We start from the raw sequence: 23,032 nt of genomic DNA on the forward strand, positions 1-23,032 counted from the left end.
AAAAATATAAAACAAACAAACGAAAAACGGGAGATTTTTGGGTTTCCCATTTTGCTTCGTTTCTTTCAAATATTCAAAAAAGGAAGAAAAAAACACAATTAATTTAATTATTTGTAAAGGAGTTTCGGTTTTTTTTATTTAATTTAATTTTTAATTTATAATTTTTTTTTTGGTTCCCTTTTGTTCCTTTCACGCCGCAGAGAAAGAAAAATACAACGCAGAAACCCTAATAACAAACTTTCTGTAACGGAGGAATTTTCGATTTTTGTTTCTCTTTCTCTGAGATTTTTCAAAAAAAAAAAAAAAGAAATAAAAAGAGGGAAAAGAGAATTTGAGATATGAGAAAGACGAACATATAATCCGGAATCTGTATTCTGTTATTCATCTTGTTCTTGTAAATCTAATGGCGGAAGATAAAGAGCGGGAGAGTGGACAGAGCATCGCCACATGGGGGACATGGGAGGAGCTTTTACTCGCCTCTGCCGTCATGCGCCATGGATTTAAGGACTGGAATTCTGTCGCCATGGAAGTTCAGGCTCGTTCTTCTCTCCCTCATCCCCTAACCACCGCCTCTAACTGTGAACTCAAATTTCTTGACCTTAAACGACGGTTTACTTCTTTTCAAAACGATGCCGTTTTGAACGAGAACGGCGCTGGAATTACCGATAACGTCGATAGCGCCGTACCTTGGGTTGATGAGTTGAGGAAACTCCGCGTTGCCGAACTCCGACGAGAGGTCCAGAACTATGACGTTTCAATCAAGTAAATCTATATAGTTTTTTTTTTTTTTTTCGGTTTTTTCTCTTTTGTTTTTTTTTTTTTTTTTTTTGAAACGTTATTTTTATCTTATTATTTTCAGATCTGAGTTCATCGTATTGAGATTTTCGTTAGCTCGTTGCAGTTGAAGGTCAAGAGATTGGAGGAGGAGCGAGACCAAGGCTTGAACGACAGCGAGGCCGGCACTGGAAAACCAGATCTAAAGACGGAGGCTAGAGAACGACGATCAGAAAACGACAAAAAGCTCTTCGGAGAACCAGACCACCGGTCCGTATCGAAGGGAACAGTCGGGAAGCCAGCGGCGGTTCCTGGAGAAGATTCCGACCGGGAGGATTTCTCCGTCAACCAATCCAATTCCACCGGTTCCAAAAGCGGTAACCGAAAAAGCACAGCCGAAAACACGAAATCCGAAACCAAACCGGAGTTTACCGGTTCATGCAGACCAGAACCGAACCGGAGAGCCGCTGAACTAGCCGGACCGCAGTCGGACGACGGCAGTACGGACACTGTGGTTAAGAACCCGACGTGCGACACATCTGGCACGACGAAGAAGAAAAAGGAGACGAAGCGAGTTGACGACTCGTCCGAGTTAGCGGACTCGGAGGCTGAGTCAAACGGCGGAGAAACCGCAACGAGAGAGAGCAGCGAAGTACAAAGCTCGGCGAGTTTGACGGGAAGGATGAAGAGGAGGAGATTCCTTAGAAAGGAGATCTCCGGCGGTAGCAGCGGGAACGAACCTCGCCGCACAGTCGCCGTCAAGTCACGGCGGTTCGATGAGGTTTTGCAGATGATTCGATCGCATAAACATGGCTCCTTGTTCGAATCCCGTCTTCAAAGTCAGGTACCATTTTTTCCATCTCCAATTTTTTCTTTTTCATAAAATAATTTTTTAATTTTAAAAATAATATTCGGTAGAAAAAAATATAATCACAACAATTTGATGCCATGAACTTCCCATTTTGGGTTTAGCTTTAATTGGATAATTAGTGCTAAATTCAATAATTACTAATTAAAATACCATTTTAGTCATTAAACTTTAAAATATTATATTAACCTTGCAAAAATATCATAAGCAAATTAAGCTCTTGAACATTTAAATGAATTAAAATGTAATAATAATTTAAAGAAGTGAATATTAAGGATATAATTATTTTGGGTAATTAATTTGATGTTGAGGTCCAAAGCTATTAAAAGCTTTTTCGACCAATAAATTTGGACCATTTCCAATGGGAACCAAAATGGAGGAAAGAGGAAAATGAGGGACCCATTCGGTTAAAGCTTCTTCTATCCGCGTTGCTACTTTTCTTTTGGGCTTTTTTTAAAATATTTTTTTAATAATTAAAATACAGTTGCAGATGAAAACTGTTCTGTTTTTCTTCTTTACTAAGAAATATTTGGATTAAGCAACTTATATATATATATATATATATATATATATATATAAAAACCCACAAAATTTTCTTTGAGGCCCATATATTATTTTCATTCCTAAAATAAATAAATGAAATTAGTGTTAAAAGTTTTATATTTATCGTATTGATTTAAGTCGAGAGCTGAATTTGGACCTTATTTTATATTTTATATTTTTTAAATACGTAGTATATGTAAAATGGTTCTTGGTTTTTTTTTTTTTTTTTTTTTTTTTTTTTTTTTTTTTTTTTTTTTAAAGAATCTTCTCATCAATATTTTGGAAATTTACTTGTGCTTTGTTTTTATTTATTTATGTATTTTTAAATAATTCTAAAGAGGGTATTTTGTCCTGGCATATTGGATGTGTGTGCTTTTCGGCTGTTTGTATAGAAATCACTTGGGCCATGCCATGGTCGTTCCATGGACCCTCCTTGCCCCACCGGACTCCCTCCGGTTTGGCCCTTCCTACCTTGGCTTATCAACCATTTCTGTAGGCTAATCCCTTTTAGGGATGCGAGAGCCTTGGATATGTTGATATTATCCTTTGAATATAATCAAAATTAGTATATATCTATGAACTAACAGAGTTTGGCCCTTTCATTGAGATCTTCTGTGCTGTTTTGTGGTTTAAACGACTTGTGTAAGTAAACCCATCGTGTTTTTTTTTTTTTTTTTCGTTTCAGGAGACGGAAGAGTACAAGGGCATGATTCGGCAGCATCTTGACCTGGAAACAGTTCAGGCGAAGCTCAATTCTGGCTCTTATCCACCGTCCAGCCTCGCATTTTACCGAGATCTCTTGCTTCTTTGCAACAACGCGATCACCTTCTTCCCCAATTCGTCTAAGGAGTATGTAGCTGCTCGTGAACTTCGTCTTCTTGTCTCATACGAAATGAAGAAGAGTATGCCTGTTGCAAGGGCTGACCCTTCACCAGGGGGTTCGTCCCCACCAAATCCTTCTTCCCAATCCAAGGGTCCTCCTGATCTTGAAGGATCTCAGCCCCTGCCTGCCAAGCGGAAATCCCATGTTCCTATAGTAGTTTGTCGGAAACGGAGCAAGATTTCATCTAAGCTTTCATCAAGTGGTCTTGGTGAAAAGAGTGATCGAACCAATGATGATGAGAAGTTAGCCCTTGATCTTAAATCAAGTGTTAAAATGGCTTCAACGGTGGTTGAAGACCATGGTACTACAAAAGATAGCAGCAGCAAGATTAAAGAGAGATCAATAACTGGAGCCAGAAGCATGCGAAGGAGCAATGATAGCGCCACAAACTCGAGTGGCCCCAGCATCAAGAAACAGACTACGAATTCTGGATGGAAACCCAATTCAGCCAACGAAACAGAGACACCAACTCCAGATAAGAAGAAATCCGAGACAGTTGCCCTAGAGAAGAAGCGAAGTGCAGCAGATTTCTTGAAGAGGATCAAGCAGAACTCACCTGCAGAGACTACGAAGAGAAATGGCAGAGGTGGAAGTAGTAACAAAAGTAATGCTGCTGCAGCAGCTGGAGAACAAAAGAAGGGCAGTGGCAAAAATGGAGGAAAGGAGAAAGCGTCATCCATAAGGCAAAGCAACGAAAAGAAGCGCCTAAAGGAGGATCCTAGCCCTTCCAAGCGCAGTGTCGGGCGACCGCCCAAGAAGGCAGTGGAAGCCAATCCCGATCCCAATCCCGCTCCAACAAAAAGAGCCAGGGAAGGTGGTGGAAAAGAACCGCTGAAGCGGGCAAGAAAAAGGGCTAGAAGGTGACCATATGAAGTCTTCTGCTGCTGATTGTTTGTATAGTAATAGACTTAGCCTGCAGTGAATCAATATGTATTGCATTTAATTATTTTTAACTTCTAATTTGTTACACGGAAAAGTTGGGCACTATTTTCCTTAGTTTCCTGCTAAAGCTGGTTAACCAAATAGTTATAAACTTCAAGTAGCTCCTATATTCAACCTCTTTTCACTCTAATGATTTGGGAAGATCTGGACCGTAGGATCAAGAGAACCAGTTTGTTCCAAGTACAAGAGGCCATGTGTGGTGGATATTGGAGATGGGGCAAAAGCTCTAAGTGTTATGAATGTCTAGAGAGAGTTCCCAACACCACACATTAAATGATAAAATCTGAATGAATTTCATATAATATATTCTACCTTTTTGATCTTAGGGTATATTTAGGTTTTCTAAATCAGGCAACTTAGAAGAAGTTTATACATGGGTCACATCTTAAAATCACTAGACAAATAATGTTACACAAGTATTCATCAGCCTTCCTATGTTAACTCTTACCATTGCCAAAAAGAAAAAAGGGGAAAATAAGAACAAAATGAAGAGAAAAAAACAACCAACCCCACAGTTAAACCTAAGCGAAGGGAACATTCAACTCAATCATCATATGGTATTTTACAGGAAAAGGGGCCCTTGAGAGTTTAGGTGTATCACTCCCTAATTAACTCAAAAGTAGCTTACCACATCTAGTCGTCTTTCGATCAAAACGATGCTTTTGCAGAGTGAACCACCTCTGTTTCAAAACGATTACTGTCATTCCCGGTCCATCGATTGTCCATGAGAGAATCTGTGGCCACCTTCGTCTGTTATAAAAGCACAGGGTGTCAAGGGATGTACAGTATGAACTACTACTGAAGAATATAAATATCAAGAAAGCATGAACAAATTTGGTTGCCCAAGACTCAAAAACTCGTAGGGTTCGTTAGCTGGTATTATGGATTGTTCTGAAGTGATCGATATGATACGACGGGGAATGAATATAAACAAAAAGCATAGTCACGGTTGAAAGAAAAGTTACCGCTTCCAGCATCAGACATATCCCCGAGCCTATTAATAGCATCGATAAGTGATTGTTCATGGTCCTGGATGGAGTAAGTTAGCATATTAGGGAACAGAATAGAATGGAAGACTAGTTGTATGTATCAAATGCTTCTTACATTGAGAACTTTCTTTGCCCTTTCAACTTCAACAGGATCTGGATGATTTGAACCGAAGACTCTCTCCACCTAACCAAATAAACAAGAAATTATGGAGATGCTAGAAAGCTAACTAGTTTGTAAAGGTCAAAAGAATGCAACACTAGTGCTTGTACCTCTCTAATTAGAGTTTCCGTGTGGAGTATCCGTATATCGTCAGATGGCTTCTTCCCAATGCCATTTTGGGATGGCAAAAAATCTTTTCTGGACTGAGACTTGGCGACTCCTCTACCTCTGCCTGCACCAGATACACCATCACGGCCAACCGAACGATTCATTCCATGACCTGATCCACCATAACCACCTCTATGTGGGATTCCAGGATCCTCATCAACCCATTGGATGTCCTCAGGAGATATCTGCATTGCCAATTCAAGGTAAGAACAAGCAAGAAAATTGTACTCCATTTCTCAAAATTCAGATCTTTGAATTTGGGTCTAGTAAGATTTTAAGCAGATAGTATGGAATTTCATTATATAACTCGAATAACGGAATATCTCATATTTATCAGCCACCATTGACATAACATCAACAGCCAAAAAAAGCAAGCAGATGAAGAATTCTTCCGCATTTTAAAGCACTTATCCAACAGATCACAGTAAAAATACATAATGCATGCCACCGTACAATCTCAAATTTGGATCTTCCCATAAAAACTGTCGTGTGTGTGTGTGTGTGTATATATATATATAAGACAGAAAGAAAAGACCCAAATGACGCAACTCTAAATTCTGATGCCTACAAACTCAATGAATTTTATACTTCACCAATTCAATAATGTTTACTATTTCATCTCCTGTCCTCAGAAATTTGGAAGTTAGGAACTACCTAAATATTTGGCTCTAACGTATCTAGTTTTAGTTCAAATGGAACTTCGGCCTAACTTAATCCTATAAGATGTAAGCAATCTTTAATCTTCTAAGGTAACTTTAACCTATCAGTTATCACTTGATTCAATCCATATTGTTGGTAAACCCATGCATACTGGCTTAGCCATAATTATGGAATTTAACTGTAAAGTTTAAAGAAATCAACTTCAGAATATAGGCAATGATAAACATAGTCGTCCTGTAAAGTTATCCACAAAGCGAAGGCTTTAAAATACAGCAAGAGCATATGAACTACCAAGTATCAACAGCTTTGAAGAGGTGATCAAACAAATTATACACTAAATAATAGCAAGGAACATTGTATGCCCCAAAATGTTCTCAGAACAAAAGTGGGTGAAGCACCTCTTATCCACCATATATCCCAACAATTAATTCTGTCAAGATCCAAACTAACCACGAAGACCTCAAGAAATCTCCCCCCAACTCACCAAGCAAATTGAGGTTTACCTAGAACATGAACTACATTTTCCAACACCCACCTACAAAAAATAAGCCACTAACGACCAGCTAAGGGAAATAATCACATCTTTGAATGGAACCATCTTGAGTTTTTTAAAGAGCGGGGGAGGGGAGGAAAAGGAGGGTTGAGCAAGCAGGGAACAAAAGAAGGATATTCAAGAGAAGGTCCGTGAAGAATTTTGGGTCCAAATATAAAAGTCACCAAAGTTTGGACAAAGGAAGATACCATGCAACAATAGAAGTGAAGTTAGTCCCAAAACTCAAGAGATAAAAAAGAGACCGCCTAAAATGGAAGTTATGAAAAAGAGAGGGAGGATCACCATTCCACAACAAGACAAAATTAACAAAAGCATCTTTCCATACACAAATCGTACTGAGAGAGAGTATGGAAGGTGTCATTGTCAATTTTTTTAAAAGGAAACAGAACTTTTCATTTAAATAATAAAAAGAGACTAATGCTGAAACCTAAAAGAAACCAAAAGGAAATTAACAAAATAGAAAAAATACATTAAAAAACCAGATTACAAAGGAAAGATGAACGCATTTCAATGATTCTTGCACAATACCAAATATGGAAAATAAATAGCAAAAACAAATAAATACTTTTCATTGGAAGGTATCATTGCCAATCCAGTGATCCTCTTAAAAAGGAATACGAGACCCATCCCCAACAAAGTACTTAACAAACTTTTTGAAAACAGGAAGTTGGTGTATGACTTCAGTGAAAAATGTCTTCGGCAATTGATTCTTCTCATAGGTTCTGTTCTATAGGGAAGGAAAAAAAAAAAGAGAGAGAGAGAGAGATGTAAAAGCTTATTTGTTATTGACCGAGCATTTTAAGGGGAACGAGTAGAATCAATTCTAGAGACGTGAATTTAATTGCCAATAGTAAAAAGAAAAAAGTGATTGTACTTCCATTTTCTGTTTTCTGTTTCTTTTAACTTCATGATTTTAAAATGAAGCTTCAAACTATTTTGAAACCAGATCAATACAACAGTAACAAATTTCATAAATCAAGGACTAGGATGCTTTTATAAATATCAAAAGAAGAACAATCTGAGGTATAGTTGTTTGGGCAGTAAAAGACATCACGGAGACTGACAAAGAAAAATACAGTAACCTCCCAATTCCTACATTGATTAGTAAACTTTTGTGTTCATATTGAAGGTCCTAGCAATAATTCTCACACAACTCCAAATATGGAGAATAAAGGAAATGGCTATACAACTCCAGTTGAAGGTGAAACCATAGAAGTTAGGATGCAAGTATCTAAAGAATTGTAGTAAAACCAAAGAAATAGTAGTGAATAGATATACCTCTGAAAGATTAACCCACTCCCATGTCTCATTGGCAGAACCGATATCATACACCAAGGCATGTCGTCCCTGAGTATACACAGATGTACTTCAGCAACTTCCCGTAATGAAACATGAATTAGTATATGAGTAGAAGATAGTTTACCTCCGCAGCATTGTAATCAGTTATAACAGCTTCATAAAAATTATTATCATCCGGCCATCTAGTTCTCACTTTCCTCCCAATTAGTGGATTCAATGTTGCTCCTTCAACTGGCTCAATGGCTCCGGAAGAAACCCTAGTAGCAACTTGACTCCTACCACTAGGAACTGAAGTTTGGTACTGTTTGGCTGAAGATGCCCCAGGTAACATCTGGGGAAGGAAAATAAATGAAGGAATAAATAAACAAAAGAAAATTAAGAATAAATAGAGCCACAGAATTCATGAATCTGAAACTCACAGATTTTTGTTTTTTGCCCTTGGGTGTGGGGATAGCTCCTCTTTTTGCAACAGATGAGGATGGCTGATGAGAAGGAGCAACAGTTTGTTGGTGAAAGGATTGAGACGGCCCAGTAAAGGACTGTGGAGGTACCAAATGGGTTAGTTTCTGTTTCTTGCGAGATGCAGAAACAGTAGGGCTGGGTATTGGATCATGAATGGCTTGACTGGTACTGAGCTTGCCAGGCTGATGCCCACCTGCCTGTCTCCACTCCCTACGACATGACCCAAAAGTATCCATCGATATTTAAAAGAGCCTTCAAAACTACAAACCTAAAATATAGGGGTTTTTTTTTTCCTTTTTTGTTCATGTTATCAAACCTTATACTTCTAATCACGTCATCTGCATTAACCCGTCCAAGAAGCTCTCTGTGCTCCTCATTTGACAATCTTAACTCTTTTCTGAGTTCTGTGATCAAACTTTCTTTCTCCTGAAGAAAATACATTTCATGTAGCAATCATTTAAACCTGATCAAACAAATACCAATATTAGATACTTGAAATAGAAACAAAAAGTACCCAAGTAATGGCATCAGCTTGAGCTTTAAAGGCTCTAAGAACAGAACTGTAAGCTTCCTTCTCAAGTTGATGAATTTGGGCTTCCATGTCAGTTTCACCGTACATCCTGGGATATGGAACAGAACCCATGACTGATCTTCCATTCCCTGAAACACGACCCCCTCCTCCTCTTGCAATTCTATTCTGGTGAGATGGAGGGAGATCGTCATCAGTTCCTGAAATCGATGGTGCAATAAAAATATTAGACCATGTAGCTGGATCCAAATTATAGATGCCAGGGACAAATGTAGTCACTGTCTTCCTGAAACAAAACAGTTAAGAGACCAAACCATAGATGAAGAATTCTAAAAAAAATAATGCTAGTTCCTAATGTAAATAGGTTAAGAAAGATTTTCACATGATGCTAAGGAAGTAGTGGATAGCTTCAAAAGGGAAGAAGGTCAGTAGTCTAAGTCTAGCGGTCAAAGGAGATCATCAACATGTGATGCGAACTGTGTATATGAGTTAATAACTGATAAACTAGTTCCTTCACAAATAATTTTAAAAGCTAAGAAACCCAACAGCCACTTAGCTAAACAACTACCAACAATTTTATGCTTGATCTTCCGTCAACCAGCTCGTCGTGATTCATTCTTGAAAAGTAACAGTTATTGAGAAAATGAAGAGTCACGAGCTGAAAGCTGATGTAATGTCCTAGTACCTTTCCTAATTATTTCCTAGAGAACAAATTTAAACTGATACAACGAGTATAACCTTGAAGAAGAAAGAGAAAAAAAAAAGCCAATGCCTTAATTAAATACATCTAAAATCAATCCATAACTACATTTCAACAGCTTTCACATTCTGGAGAGATATTGCAACAGTTATGAGGTTTAAGTTCGTAAATACAAAAGGTCCAAATTTTTACATCCCAATACATCCTGCGGGTAACCACCTGCAACGCCAATGAAGTCAAGAATTTGCCGAAGAAAGATGCAAAAGATGAAGGATTCCCTCAAAACTACTGTATAATGTTAAAAACTTCGAATGTTCCTCCAAGCAACATACAACCTCAATCGATACTATCATCCCCCCAAGCCCCGGAAAGCAAGATTGAAATCCCAATTCTAAAAACTAAACGGCATCATAAATTCCTAGAGAGAACACCTGAAAACCCTAATAACTAAAGAAAAAGCATCGTTAGAGTTAACTTACCGCTACTATCATAGGGCTCGTAATCCATAGCCAGTTCGCAACCGACCAAAAACCCTCGCAAACACTCAGAAAGACAGCAGCAAGAATAATGTAGAAAAAGAAATCGAAGAGAGCAGAAGATAGGGAGAGCGATAAATGAGGAGTTGGAGCTCAAATCTGTTGAAAGAAGACGAATCTCCGACGAAGTGCGAAGAACTTCAGGCTGTGATTGGCGTTGAAGTCGAGGAATTTGAGTGAATCACGTCAAATGGAAATCGACGGCGATGTAGAATGATAACACTCAGCTCCTGACCTGAGTTCTGGGACTGAGTTTGTGTGTACAAGAACAATTTTTTGGTCATCAAAATTAGACGAAGGTTTTTTTCTTTCCCTAATAAAAGGGACAGACGGATGTGAACTCGATTTACAGCCGAATTATTTATGAGCTTATAGTTGCTTTCAATTCCGCTTGCGATCTTTCTCCGGCCCAATTAAATCTTTTGGGCTCACCTTGGGCTTGTGCTTGGTATTGGGCTTGGTCTTGGGCTTGGGCTTGGGCTGAAAATATCTTATTATATTTATAAAATTTTATTTATTATTTAATTTATTTATTTTATAAAATGTTGAAGCCCAATTCAAGTTTGGGCTTTCTATTGTATCAGCCCACGCTTTAAAGGAGTTTCAATGTAACGAATTGCAATGGTTGCAAATAAAATCATATAAAACAGATTTAAATTACGAAACCTAGTCGTCGTCGCCGGCGAAATTCGGAACCGGCGCTCTCTCTAGTGTCTACGATGGCTGAAGGAGATACAGTAGTAGCAGCGGAAGCCGCAGCAGCTTCCACGAGCTTCAACCGCGAAGGATCATCTCTTTGCGAAGAGTGTAATTCGAACCCGTCGAAGTACAAGTGCCCCGCTTGCTCTTTGCGTTCTTGTAGTCTTGATTGCGTCAATGGTCACAAGCGGCGCAGTGGCTGTACTGGTAAAAGGAAGCAGACTCAATTCGTCCCGATTTCTCAGTTCAACGATAGTGTCCTTCTTTCCGGTACTTCAATCCACCCCTGTATTCATATCACTGGTTTCAAGTGTTTCAATTCATACTGATTTTGGTTTTATTAGAATATTTGCGTTTCCAGTTCTCGTAAAGTAAACTTGAATTTGTAGATTGTTTTAGTCTTTTTGATCTGTTAGCTGATTTGGGTATTGTTCGTAATTGTATTTTTTGTAACGTATTTAATAATTTGTTTGAATTTAAGTCATTAGATGATTTTTAATCAAGTTTTGTAGTTTGATATGATTTGTGGGGGTAATTTGTTCAGTAATTTCTGGTAATATCTGTGTTCTTATGTCCCTAACAATGGATTTGGTGCTCGTTTTACCATGCGTAGATTATAATTTGCTGGAGGAAGTGAAGAGGATGGCTGAATCTGCTCAAAGACTTAGAAAGAAATTGTGTCCCTATACTCATCCTTATTATAGGCTACCATTTCACCTTAAGAGTTTGCGCACTGCTGCTTCAAGCCGGAGAACAAAAATAATGTTTCTCCCCACTGGAATGACGAAAAGGGAGAAAAATCAAACTCGATATGATAAGAGGTTACTTTCTCTTTATTTATCTATCTATTGGCTGCTTAAAATGTTGCATCATCATACATTGAGTGATTCGATTGGTTGAATTACAATCCCAAAGAGCTATTAGTAGACATTTGGATGTCTTGTTTTTGTTATCTATATTTTCAAAAACTTGATTTTGTTTTAAAATTTGGCTAAGAATTAAAATGTTTTCTTAAGAACGATGAAAGTCATTGTCGATAAATGATGAGAAAATAAGTATGATCTCCCAAAAGCAAATATACAAAACTAAATGGTTATCAAACGAGACCTAAATTTTTCTATTTCATGTTAGTAATTGTAGTTTGTTGTAAGAATGGAATTAGCCGTACTCATTCTGATGAATCATGAAGCACCAAACCTAAGAAGTTTTTTTGCTTACAGGGAAAAAACAATCTTCTGGACAATCGAATGGCGGTTAAACTCTACGGACGTTGTTTTAGTTGACCATGGGTGAGTTTTCTTCCTCACGCCACTGTGAGGATAGTAATTTCTTTTCCATTTTGGTTCTTTCCTCGAAGTTCATGGCAAGTGAACTTTTATTTGGGATGCATGCTCTAAAAATATTCTCCTTCTCCTGCAGAGTTAATGAAAACACAAATCTGTCTACCGTTCTTGAAAACCATCTACAACCAAGCCCGTGGAAGAATCAAATTCAGAAGTTCTGTGAGCAGCTGGATAGCCTCAAATTTTTTGTCCGTACATACCCCAAGGTTATTGTTCAATTCTTATGGGTTCTCTCGAGTATTTCATAATCAGTCAATTAGTAGTGTAGCTAGTGCATTTCTCTGGTGACCTTTATTCATATTTTTATCCATTATGCACCGAGATACGGTGTGCTTCGCTTGTGATTTGCCTATCATGTCATTAATGGGTAGAGATTCATGTAGATCTTTTGTTATACATAGGAGACAGTTACTATTATTGATATGGATAAAAGGTACTGTAACCTGTTATTGGGCTTATTATGAGATCCAACATCGGCTGGGGAGGAAACGAAACATTCTTTATTAGGGTGTGGAAACTTCTCACTAGCAGACGTGTTTTAAAAACCGTGAGAGAAAGTCTGAAAGGGAAAGTCCAAAAAGGATAATATCTGCTAGTGGTGGGCTTGGGCTGTTACAAATGATATCAGAGCCAGACACCGGGCGATAATGCCAATGAGGAGGCTAAGCACCGAAGGGGGGTGGGCACAAGGCAGTGTGCCAGCAAGAACGCTGGGCCCCGAAAGGGGTGGATTGGGGGGTCCCACATTGGTTGGGGAGGAGAACGAAACATTTTTTATAAGGGTGTGGAAACCTCTCCCTAGCAGACTTGTTTTAAAGTCCTTGAAGAGAAGCTTAAAAGGGAAAGCCCAAAAAGGACAATATCCGCTAGCGCTGAGGTTGAGCTTGGCTATTACACTTCTACTTCTAGGATAGCATTAGTGTGCATGCCTGAGCTTTGAATGTTTAAATTTTTATCAATTGGCTTATTAAAGTATTCCTCAAAGACAGGTTGCATCGTTGCTATTTGCTTGAAATAATTTCCGATTGCTTCTTTCATCGAAACTTGATTTTCTTTTATTATGTTTAATACGTATATAGGGAGCTATGGCGCCATTCCGTGAGCTGGACTCAAAGATGCCAATAAGACAACTGTTTTCGAATTTGGTTTTTGTGGAATACCCTGTTATATATGTGTTTCTACCCTCTCAAACGCCTAACTTTGAAGTGGTTAAAACTGCAAATCCAGTGAGTCATAATCCGGAAGGTAAAAACACTGGAAAAAATGATCTTGCCAGTCCTGAAGGCGTTCGTTTCAGGGTGGAAGAATTCGAAGACGATGACAATTCCTTCAATACTCAGGTGCTTGATCTGATGAAAGCATCAAATTCAAGCCCACACTGTGAAGTTGATCCCCAAAATGTGCTTGGTGCTGCAACACATAATTACTCTACAGATTTGATGGGGAAGCATGAAGTTGGGAATAGCCCCAATTCAAGCTCCCAGGCTAAGGAGCTAGGAGTTCATAAAGAATTGGAGTTCGATTTCGAGCAAGATCTAATGGATACATATTCAAATATCATGGCACAGATCAATCCAGACGATTTTCTCGACTGGGACGAAGACTTCTCCAAGGGAGTGGAAATGGAAGGAAGTGGTGACCTTCTTGGGGACGTGTTCACAGTGGATGAATTGGAGGAAGGAGAGATTATGGAATAGTGAATTGGGATGTTCTCCTTTTGGTTGCAGCAGAGCTTCCCAGTTCCTACTTCAGGTTAATCTCGAACCATTTTACTTAGTTGATTTGCCAATCTCAGCAAGCAACGCCCCTGCATTTTGGCCCATGTTTAGATTAGGACATAGCTTGGCCTTGCTGCTGTTTACAATTTTTGCTAATCTTTATTTGATTTATTACATCAATGAGTTTGTATGATAACAAGTATCTCATGGAATTTTATACGTTCATCCGTTCCGTTTTGTTTAACTAGGATTTTGTTTCAAAACTACTCTTAAACGTAAAATATAAGGTTAGAATATTTGATCGAATGTTCATATGGTGACACCTTAAAATGGCTTTGCAGTGAATGAAATGCTTGGATTCGATTCATTAAAATTCTCGATGAAATGCGTACTTGGATTCAGCTTCGATTTCTAGCTTGAATTCGTCATCTTCGATTTTTAGCGTGAATTTGCTTAAGATTCAGCTCCCAAATTCTCTATGGACTCGTCTATCGCTTTCATTTTTATGGTTTTTTTTTTTTTCAGTAACCCTTACGTTTGAAGTTAATCTATGATTATATGTTTAAACTTTTGGATTTATCTTTCGCATTAATGTAGCACTAGCATTGAAAATTTAAGGTCGGCTATAAGTACAGAACAATCTACTAGCAACGCCAGTAAACTAGGCTATAGTGTAATGATTTTCGATGTATTTGTGTTGCGTAAAAAGAAAAATTAAAACGACCCTTAAATAAAACCTTAACATTATACATCAAAAAATTAACGGTAAGAATACCTTTGTTGAGTTCGAATAGGTGACGATACACTCCTTAATTTATTTATTTTATTAAAATAAAAACAAATCCAAGATTTATTTAGAAAAATGAACACCACGCCAGTTGACTTCCTTAAAACGACAACCTTTCTCCAAATTGTTATCTTTTTTCTATAAAAAATAATTATAATCTTTCCCACGTTTTGTCCTATTTTACCCTTTTATTTATTTCATTTAATTTTTTAATACACTAAATTTAAAAAATAAAGTAAATGGTTTGAATGCATTCTCAGTTTTTTGCTGAAGATGTTTATTTTTATTTTAGAAATATTTATTGATGTTGTCAATTAATTATTTTTTTTAATTAGATGAAAATTTTAAATTTAAGACAAACTAAAAACTTTAAAAATTATAGCCACCATTTAAGATTGGGACTATTGAGTATATTTTATATAATTTAATTGTTTTATTATTTTAAAAATGTTTCTTCAATCTTACTCTGATTCTCTGTTTTTTTTATATATATTAATAATAATAATAATAATAATAAAAGATTGATGCTTCAGCATTTATGGATTCCCATCCCAAAGAGATAACCATATGGACCTAATCACATTTATAATTATATTAATTAAACTCTTAAACTTTTTTAAATAATTAATTTACACGTTCTAGATTTTCTGAAAAACTTTTTTAAATAATTGATTAAATAGTTCAGAATTCTTTTTTTAATAAAATTATAAGTTTATATATAAAAATATAATAAGTGGATTTTTAATATTTAAAAATATTTTAATTAAAAATATTTTTCTCAATTTATTATTAAAAAATGTCATATCTGTCGTAATTTAAAAAATAAATCCCCACATGTACCTCACACGTATATTTTAAAAAATTGAAAATTAGTTTCCATTTTTTATTTTATTTTAAATGCAAGTTGGTTTTATTCAAATTGTTTAAAATGTTATATTTAAGTTATTGGATATTCTTATTTATTTATTAATTAAAAAAATATTATATTAATTTCAAAATTTTAATCACAATTAGATGGAAATAAAATATTAATATTAATCAGTTTTATTTTTAATTATAATGCATTGTAAATATATATTAGTCAATATAATATCAGTTAAAAATAACTATATAATAGAATAATATTAATTTGGAAAGAAAAAAAAAAGGGTGAAAATAGTATTATTAATTTAATTCTCCTTCTGGCAAGTTAATGACAGCTTTAGTCAACCAAATAATGTAGGGTGACGTGTCTGCACCATCTTTATTTATTTAATAGTTGTAATATTTTAATAATATAATTAAATCTCCAAGTTATTTTTTCTTTTAATAATTAGGATAGTTAATTAACTAATTAATTAATTAATCTAGATTTGAACCTCAAATAATTTATTTATATATAGCTATCTACTTAGTTATTTTATTTTCTAAATTATCCAATTAGTCTTCATCACGTATGATTACATGCATATTCACAAAATCAAACACACCAATGAAATCATACTAATATTATATTTGTGATTTTTATAGTCAAAATTAACGGTAATCATTAGTCGTATTAAAAAAAAATGGCAGTATTTGTTACCCCGGTGAGTCTTTCTACATTATCAGACCCGAAATACTTTGATTAGGGTGTAGAAACATTTCCCTAATAGACATGTTTTAAAAACTTTGAGAGGAAGTCTGAAAAGGAAAGTCAAAAAATAACAATATCGGCTAGCATTGAGATTGGACTTTTACGCATTTGTTTTAGAATCTCAACTCAGGATATAATTATCGTACCCCGGAACATGGATAGCTACTCCCCACCCATAATAAAACACATGCTATTAGCTGATTCAAAGAAGGTTAGGTTGCTCGATCTCTGACAGAAATGAAGGATCGTTTCTTTCTTCACGAGGTGGATTTAGGTAGAAATATTTTAATTTTGAAAGTTCAGAGTTTAAATTATAAACTACGAGTGAAGATCAGGTAACTGACTTTTAAGAAGGGTTTTTTTGTTCTAAACCGTCTTTGACTTGGTCACTACTCGATGATTCAACCCGTTACGTCCAAATTTTCAAGATTTTTAGTTAACGAGTCCAAGAGTAACTTAAATCAATCATATTTTAAAAATTAATAATAATAATAATAATAATAAGTGGAAGAGCTCTTCATATTAAAGATAATTCAGTTGTGATTAATTAAATAAATTTATGTGATTAATATCATACTCTTTAATGATGTTGCAATGGCAAACAGTGTATATGTAAATTTTATGTAATTGATCGTATTAAAAATATATGAAAATAAATAAATAAATAAATAAATAATGTCATGCCGTCCAAAGTAATCCGTTACCTCCGCCTCATTATTTAAAGGCGAGTTGGGGTTGAGGATCCGCACAAGATCCGACCACGAGTTGCAGCATGGCGGCAGCGAGTAACGCTCCGGTGCTTCTGATAACGCTCATTGCGGCCGCAATTGCAGGCGGCGCTTTGGCTGATGGTGGGAGCAGCCCTTCCGTGGAGCCGAGTCATACTTCCGTTCCCTTCAACCGGAGCAGTTTCCCTGCGGGTTTTCTATTCGGAGCTGGCTCCGCCGCCTACCAGGTTATCCCCTCTCTCTCTCTCTCTGTCTCTCTCTCCGCCTCTCTCTCCGCCGCCTTCCAGAGCACCGACATTGCCAGTTTTGTTTCTTTGCAGTTAGAAGGAGCAGCTAGTAAAGATGGAAGAGGTCCAAGTATTTGGGACACTTTCACTAAGAACCACCCCGGTCTGGTTCTTCATTCCCAATAATTTTTATTTATGGCTAAATTAAAAACTTTAAATAGTTTAAATATAAAATAATCATACGCTACGATCGTATAGTTGATGGGTTATTGAATTAAATGATCAGAAAAAATATGGGACCATAGCAGTGGAGAAGTAGCTACCGATTTTTACCATCGTTATAAGGTAATATTTTTACACTCTTATTTTTCACTTTATCGTAACCTAAACACCTTTTTATATTTAATCACGTCCATATCTACAACTATATTATTTTCGTTAAATTACAATATTAGTATTTAAATTATTTAGATGTGTCAAACACGTCTCTTAACTATTAATTATATCACTCTGAAAATTCAACTAACAGACTATAGATAATTGGATTGGGTTGAATCGTGAACTCTAATTAAATTAGCAATTAAATTTATCCAAATTTTCGGGTTATTCTAATATTTTTTAATATTTAAATATTTAGGAACTTATTATATGTATTTTGTTATTATTAAAAGTAAATTAATAATATTGGATCATAATTATAATTATATATATATTAAAAATTTGTGATTTAATTTGTAGGAGGACGTGCAAATAATGAAGAAGATGGGGTTGGACTCTTTCAGATTCTCCATCTCTTGGTCAAGGATTCTCCCCAGTAATTTTTTCTTACCCAAAAGTTATTATTTCCATTTCCATCGGTAAATTTTTGTTTTTTTACCGTTTTATTTTTCCTTCGAAAAAAAAAATGACAGAGGGAACCGTTCGTGGAGGAGTGAATCCACTTGGCGTCAAATTTTACAACAATCTCATCAATGAGCTCCTAGCCAATGGTAAAAAATTTAAAAAGAGGTTAATTTTATTATTAAATTAAGGTGAGAATTATATTTTTATTTATTTTAAATAATTACTTATCGTGAAAAAAAAAAAACAGGAATAATACCTTACGTCACTCTTTTTCACTGGGACCTTCCTCAAGCACTTGAAGATAAGTACGATGGATTTCGAAACGTCAAAATTGTGTAAGTAAAATAATTAATTTTATTATATAAAATTAAAAGTTTACTATGCTTAATTTTATATTTAACAAAATTTTTAATTTAAAAATATTAAATTGGAGTCAAATTTAAACTTTAATTGTAATTAATTAAAAATTAATTAATGTAATTTTGGTGATTAAACAGGAATGATTTTCGGAATTACGCGGACTTATGCTTCAAATTATTCGGCGATCGGGTCAAGTATTGGACAACCCTTAACGAACCGTATTCATTTAGCGCTTTTGGGTACAACAGCGGCACTTTCGCTCCTGGAAGATGTTCCAACTACGTCGGGAATTGTACCGCCGGCAACTCCGGCACCGAGCCCTACATCGTTGCTCACAATCTCCTCCTCTCCCATGCCGCTGCCGTCAAAGTCTACAGGACAAAGTACCAGGTCAGTATTCAAGAACAAATCCCTAAATCAATCTCTTCATTGTTAATCAGATTCTTGTTTTGGACACCGATTTTGCTAATTCGGTTTCATTTGAGAGCTACAGGCAAAGCAGAAGGGGAAGATTGGAATCACATTGGTGACTCACTGGTTTAGGCCCAAACGCAACACGGCAGCTTCGCGAGCGGCGGCGAATCGAGCTCTTGATTTCTTCTTGGGATGGTGAGTGTCTGGATCGTAATCGTTAGTGGAGAAATGTTAGTGAAAATTGACTAACTGAGTTGAAATGAATTGTAGGTTTCTGCATCCGATTACTTATGGCACCTACCCTAAATCGATGCGTCAGTACGCTGGAGATAGACTGCCGAAATTCTCCGCGGCAGAGTCAAGAAGTGTTAAAGGATCAATGGATTTTCTTGGAATGAATTACTACACTGGGAATTTTGCTGACAATGTGCCTTTCTCGAATTCGCCTAACAAAAGCTATAGTTCTGATTCACACGTCTCATTCTCTAGTATGTCTTCTTTCTTTTCTTTGACGAGATAATTAAATTTTAGGGCGAATTTCGATCTTTACACCTAAATTTGAATAAGCTATGCAATTTCTATGTTTGGAATTCATGAAATGTGATATTAGACGAGAGCTGAATTTTGATTGAGATTTGTGAAGTTTTAGAATTTTATTGAGTGAGTTCTTGAAGCTTGGTAGATGGTAGGTTGTATTTTGTTTGAAAGTTTAGACTAAAATATGATTCAATTGTCAAGTTTAAGTGATTTTTCATTCGAACCAAACCTTTTTCTTATCCTTAACATGAATTTTTTCTTCTACAGCGGAGAAAGATGGTGTTCTAATTGGACCAGCGGTTCGTACTCTATCTATATATCCATCTAGAGCTGTTATTTTCATTACTTTGATTAGCAGCTGAGCGATTTATTTATGCTTCTGCAGACTGGTTTGAACTGGCTTTACATCTACCCAGAGGGCATTCGTCTACTTTTGAAATACGTTAAAGCAGAGTACAAAGATCCAGTTATTTACATCACCGAGAATGGTACCTCTCTTTCTCTCCAATCAATGGCTATACAACGATGCATTTAGTTAGTCATATGAAAAATGAAATTTGAAGACAAAAGATCGAATAAAAAGTTTGTATTTCAAATATGAGATCCCACGTCGGCGTTTCAAAAACCGTGAGGGTAATGGCGATATGTAATGGGTAAAAGTGAACAATATTTGTTAGTGGTGTACTTGGGCTGTTACAAATAGTATCAAAGCCAAACACTAAACGGTGTGCCAGCGAGGACGCTAGGCTCCCGAGGAGGGTGGATTGTGAGATCTCACATCGGCTGGAGAGGAGAAGGAAACATTTCTTATAAGGGTGTGGAAATGTCTCCCTAGTAGATGCATTTTAAAAACAGTGAGACTGATAGCGATACGAAACGGACCAAAGCGGACAATATTTGCTAGCGGTAGACTTGGGCTGTTACAAATGATATCAAAGTCAGACACCGATGAGTGTGCCAGTGAGGACACGCTGGGCTCCAAAGGGGGTGGATTGTGAGATCCCACATCGGCGGTTGGAGAGGGGAAGGAAACATTTTTTATAAGGGTGTGAAACTCTCTCCCTAGTAGACACGTTTTAAAAACTGTGAGGCTGATGGTGATACGTAACGGACCAAAGAGGACAATATTTGTTAGTTGTGGACTTAGACTATTACAATCATATTTACGGTGTTTTTGGATGTATTTGGAAATAGGTTTACTAAACTATTGGCTTGTTGTGGTGTACAGGTATGGCTTATTCAGACAATATGACACTGCCAATTAAGGAAGCTCTAAAAGATGGAACAAGGATCAAATACCACCACGCCCATCTTGCATCTCTTCTTCAAGCTATCAAGTACGAATGATCTCATAAAACATCAAACTCCATTGATAAGAACAGATGAACTCAGAACTTCTCTAATGGTTGAGCTTTTGAAATGACAGGGAAGGAGTGAATGTGAAGGGATACTACGCCTGGACTTTTCTGGACGACTTTGAATGGGACGCAGGCTACACGGTGCGGTTCGGCCTCGTCTACATTGATTTCAGGCACAAATTGGGAAGGTACCTCAAGTATTCTGCTTACTGGTTAAAGAGGTTCCTACTTCATTGAGCTTAGCAGTAGATTCTCTCCCACATGCCGCTGTTTCTTGTTCAATGGAACCACTATTGAATAAGGAGAGGGCGTTGCAGTGGGTAACATGAGAAACTTTTGTGCAAGAACTTCTTCCTTCTGCAATTTGAGTTTGTTGATTGATATTTCTCAATAAAAGGTTTAGAATCTTGAGTGTAAAAGTGTTTATGAATCGAGTCGAACTAGTTCAAACGGATCGACCCGGTACAATAAGTCAAGTTATTATGTAGCTTTTTTAGTTGATTCCGCTTAAATATTTACGTAATTGTTGATCATTGTAATCGCCCTTGTTTTACTATTAATAATATGGCTTCTTTATGAACAATTTTGCATTGCATTGAACCAAGAATGAACCCTTTTAGAGATTTTTTTTTTTTTTTTCTACACTTTTTGGAGGGAGAATTAGATTTCAAGGGCAAACTTTAAGTTTGCATCAAGTAAGGGTGTACATGGTCCGGGTTGAGTTGGGTTGAGCGATTTTTTTTTACCCAACCCAAAAGTTCGGGTTGTTTTGATTGGTAACCCAACCCGAAACTTTTTACGATCCAACCCAACTCAACTCTCTATTTTCGGGTTGGGTTGTTAATCTTTTTTAAAAAAATTTTATTTATCCACAATTTATAATTATTTGGATACAATTTTATATAAAATATATTAAAAATTTATAAACAAACACAAATCAATCCATAATTATTAAAAATAAAAATAAAAACAAATTCAATAAAAAACAACAAGCAAAAATAGTAACATATTAATATAGTTCGGGTGAAAATTGTGACATATTAACATAGTTCAACATGTCATAAAACTAAAGAATGCTAAGTACGGACATTTCTTGAAAATGGGGTTAAAATAGAAAAAATATGAGAATATATGTTTACTTATACGTGATTTGATAAAGATAGAAAGTCCTAAACTATTAGAAAAATAATATATATATATAAATTGTGATATAATAATATTACATAAATAAAAAATAAATTCTAAATATATTTAAACTAAAATTTAAAATTATTGGTCTATCTTTAATCTTTATATATAATTTATGAATATATTTATGAACATATAATTATTTGTTAGTAAGGTATTTTTAAAAATATATATATATAAAAGAAAAAAACATGTAAATACATGTATATAATTTATGAAAATATAATTATTTGTTAGTAAGGTACAAACATGAATTTATATATATATATATATATAATTTATGAAAATATAATTATTTGTTAGTAAGATATTTTTAAAATATATATATAATATAAAAGAAAAAAAACATGTATTTAGATATATATAATTTATGAACATATAAGATATTTAAAATATATATATATATATAATTTATAAAAATATAATTGTTTGTTAGTAAGGTAAAAACATTTTACCTGTATAATTTATAAAGATATAATTGTTTGTTAGTAAGGTATTTTTAAAAAAATATATATAATATAATAGAAAGAAAAAACATGTATTTGGATATATATAATTTATCAACCTATAATTGTTTGTTAGTAAGGTATTTTTAAAAATATATAGTTTTCTTACACTGGCCAAAGTACAACTCTGGCAAACCTATTATAGATAAGATTTCTTAATATATTTTATATATTTGAATTTGTCTCGGGTCAACCTGAGGGTTTTATCCACGAACCCGAAAACGAACCGATTCACTTCGGGTTTAGAAAAATGAATCCAACCCAACCCTTGTAGTTCGGGTTGGGTTGATCCGGGTTGTCGGGTTGAATGTACACCCCTAGCATCAAGAGAGTGTAATGATAAGTGGTTCTACTGTTGATTTGATTGGACAAATTGTAAGATGTATGATGACGTGTGCCATGACCCCTGCACATATCATAACTATGATTGTTATGTTGTATGTTGGCTTTAAGCATACCATGTTATGCTATGGGGTGTTATTTATGTTCATAAAGCTATGTTATAGAGTGATTATGTCATGTTGTACAATTATATTATGATGTTGATAAACAATTATACATAAACCTCCATACACCACGCCATGACGACTATATCATATTAAAAAATCTAACCGGAAGTATGTATGCATGATTCATAGACTCA

General features: G+C 35.6%; 4 protein-coding genes across 4 annotated transcripts; 3 read left to right on the forward strand and 1 right to left on the reverse strand.

Moving 5' to 3' along the window:
• The first annotated feature begins 275 nt into the window (after positions 1 to 275).
• LOC111778334 (uncharacterized) lies at positions 276 to 4,128 on the forward strand. Its single transcript, XM_023658091.2, has 3 exons — positions 276 to 762; positions 892 to 1,618; positions 2,871 to 4,128. Exons 1-3 carry the CDS (start codon positions 404 to 406, stop codon positions 3,930 to 3,932), a joined length of 2,148 nt encoding a protein of 715 aa, XP_023513859.2. The 5' UTR covers positions 276 to 403; the 3' UTR covers positions 3,933 to 4,128.
• Positions 4,129 to 4,366: 238 nt separating this feature from the next.
• Positions 4,367 to 10,367, reverse strand: EML4 (Emsy N Terminus (ENT) domain-containing protein). Its single transcript, XM_023658092.2, has 10 exons — positions 10,010 to 10,367; positions 8,816 to 9,030; positions 8,618 to 8,727; positions 8,259 to 8,511; positions 7,964 to 8,170; positions 7,819 to 7,887; positions 5,270 to 5,512; positions 5,115 to 5,183; positions 4,976 to 5,039; positions 4,367 to 4,760 (listed from the first exon to the last, which is right to left on the reverse strand). Exons 1-10 carry the CDS (start codon positions 10,035 to 10,037, stop codon positions 4,711 to 4,713), a joined length of 1,308 nt encoding a protein of 435 aa, XP_023513860.2. The 5' UTR covers positions 10,038 to 10,367; the 3' UTR covers positions 4,367 to 4,710.
• A 333-nt stretch (positions 10,368 to 10,700) lies between these two features.
• LOC111778161 (uncharacterized) lies at positions 10,701 to 14,132 on the forward strand. Its single transcript, XM_023657840.2, has 5 exons — positions 10,701 to 11,035; positions 11,379 to 11,586; positions 11,986 to 12,054; positions 12,185 to 12,314; positions 13,188 to 14,132. The coding sequence occupies exons 1-5, from the start codon at positions 10,786 to 10,788 to the stop codon at positions 13,803 to 13,805; spliced, it is 1,275 nt and encodes a 424-aa protein (XP_023513608.2). The 5' UTR covers positions 10,701 to 10,785; the 3' UTR covers positions 13,806 to 14,132.
• A 2,834-nt stretch (positions 14,133 to 16,966) lies between these two features.
• LOC111778225 (vicianin hydrolase) lies at positions 16,967 to 21,285 on the forward strand. The gene is made up of 13 exons (XM_023657922.2): positions 16,967 to 17,183; positions 17,277 to 17,346; positions 17,470 to 17,528; positions 17,922 to 17,997; positions 18,095 to 18,172; positions 18,274 to 18,361; positions 18,524 to 18,776; positions 18,880 to 18,995; positions 19,071 to 19,288; positions 19,605 to 19,636; positions 19,723 to 19,825; positions 20,566 to 20,674; positions 20,764 to 21,285. The coding sequence occupies exons 1-13, from the start codon at positions 17,001 to 17,003 to the stop codon at positions 20,930 to 20,932; spliced, it is 1,554 nt and encodes a 517-aa protein (XP_023513690.2). The 5' UTR covers positions 16,967 to 17,000; the 3' UTR covers positions 20,933 to 21,285.
• The last annotated feature ends 1,747 nt before the right edge of the window (positions 21,286 to 23,032 follow it).

This window comes from Cucurbita pepo, chromosome 17 (assembly GCF_057944985.1).
Source record: "Cucurbita pepo subsp. pepo isolate OVF chromosome 17, ASM5794498v1, whole genome shotgun sequence".
Lineage (NCBI taxonomy): Eukaryota > Viridiplantae > Streptophyta > Magnoliopsida > Cucurbitales > Cucurbitaceae > Cucurbita > Cucurbita pepo.

Coding starts and splice junctions, on each gene's coding strand:
- LOC111778334 (XM_023658091.2), top strand. CDS start 404: ATGGCGGAAGATAAAGAGCGGGAGAGTGGACAGAGCATCGCCACATGG. Junction 763..891: donor AACTATGACGTTTCAATCAA/GTAAATCTATAT, acceptor GATTTTCGTTAG/CTCGTTGCAGTTGAAGGTCA. Junction 1,619..2,870: donor AATCCCGTCTTCAAAGTCAG/GTACCATTTTTT, acceptor TTTTCGTTTCAG/GAGACGGAAGAGTACAAGGG.
- EML4 (XM_023658092.2), bottom strand. CDS start 10,037: ATGGATTACGAGCCCTATGATAGTAGCG. Junction 8,512..8,617: donor GACGTGATTAGAAGTATAAG/GTTTGATAACAT, acceptor GTCATGTCGTAG/GGAGTGGAGACAGGCAGGTG. Junction 4,761..4,975: donor TATGTCTGATGCTGGAAGCG/GTAACTTTTCTT, acceptor CTTTTATAACAG/ACGAAGGTGGCCACAGATTC.
- LOC111778161 (XM_023657840.2), top strand. CDS start 10,786: ATGGCTGAAGGAGATACAGTAGTAGCAGCGGAAGCCGCAGCAGCTTCC. Junction 11,036..11,378: donor CGATAGTGTCCTTCTTTCCG/GTACTTCAATCC, acceptor TACCATGCGTAG/ATTATAATTTGCTGGAGGAA. Junction 11,587..11,985: donor CAAACTCGATATGATAAGAG/GTTACTTTCTCT, acceptor TTTTGCTTACAG/GGAAAAAACAATCTTCTGGA.
- LOC111778225 (XM_023657922.2), top strand. CDS start 17,001: ATGGCGGCAGCGAGTAACGCTCCGGTGCTTCTGATAACGCTCATTGCG. Junction 17,184..17,276: donor CTGGCTCCGCCGCCTACCAG/GTTATCCCCTCT, acceptor GTTTCTTTGCAG/TTAGAAGGAGCAGCTAGTAA. Junction 17,529..17,921: donor ATTTTTACCATCGTTATAAG/GTAATATTTTTA, acceptor TTTAATTTGTAG/GAGGACGTGCAAATAATGAA.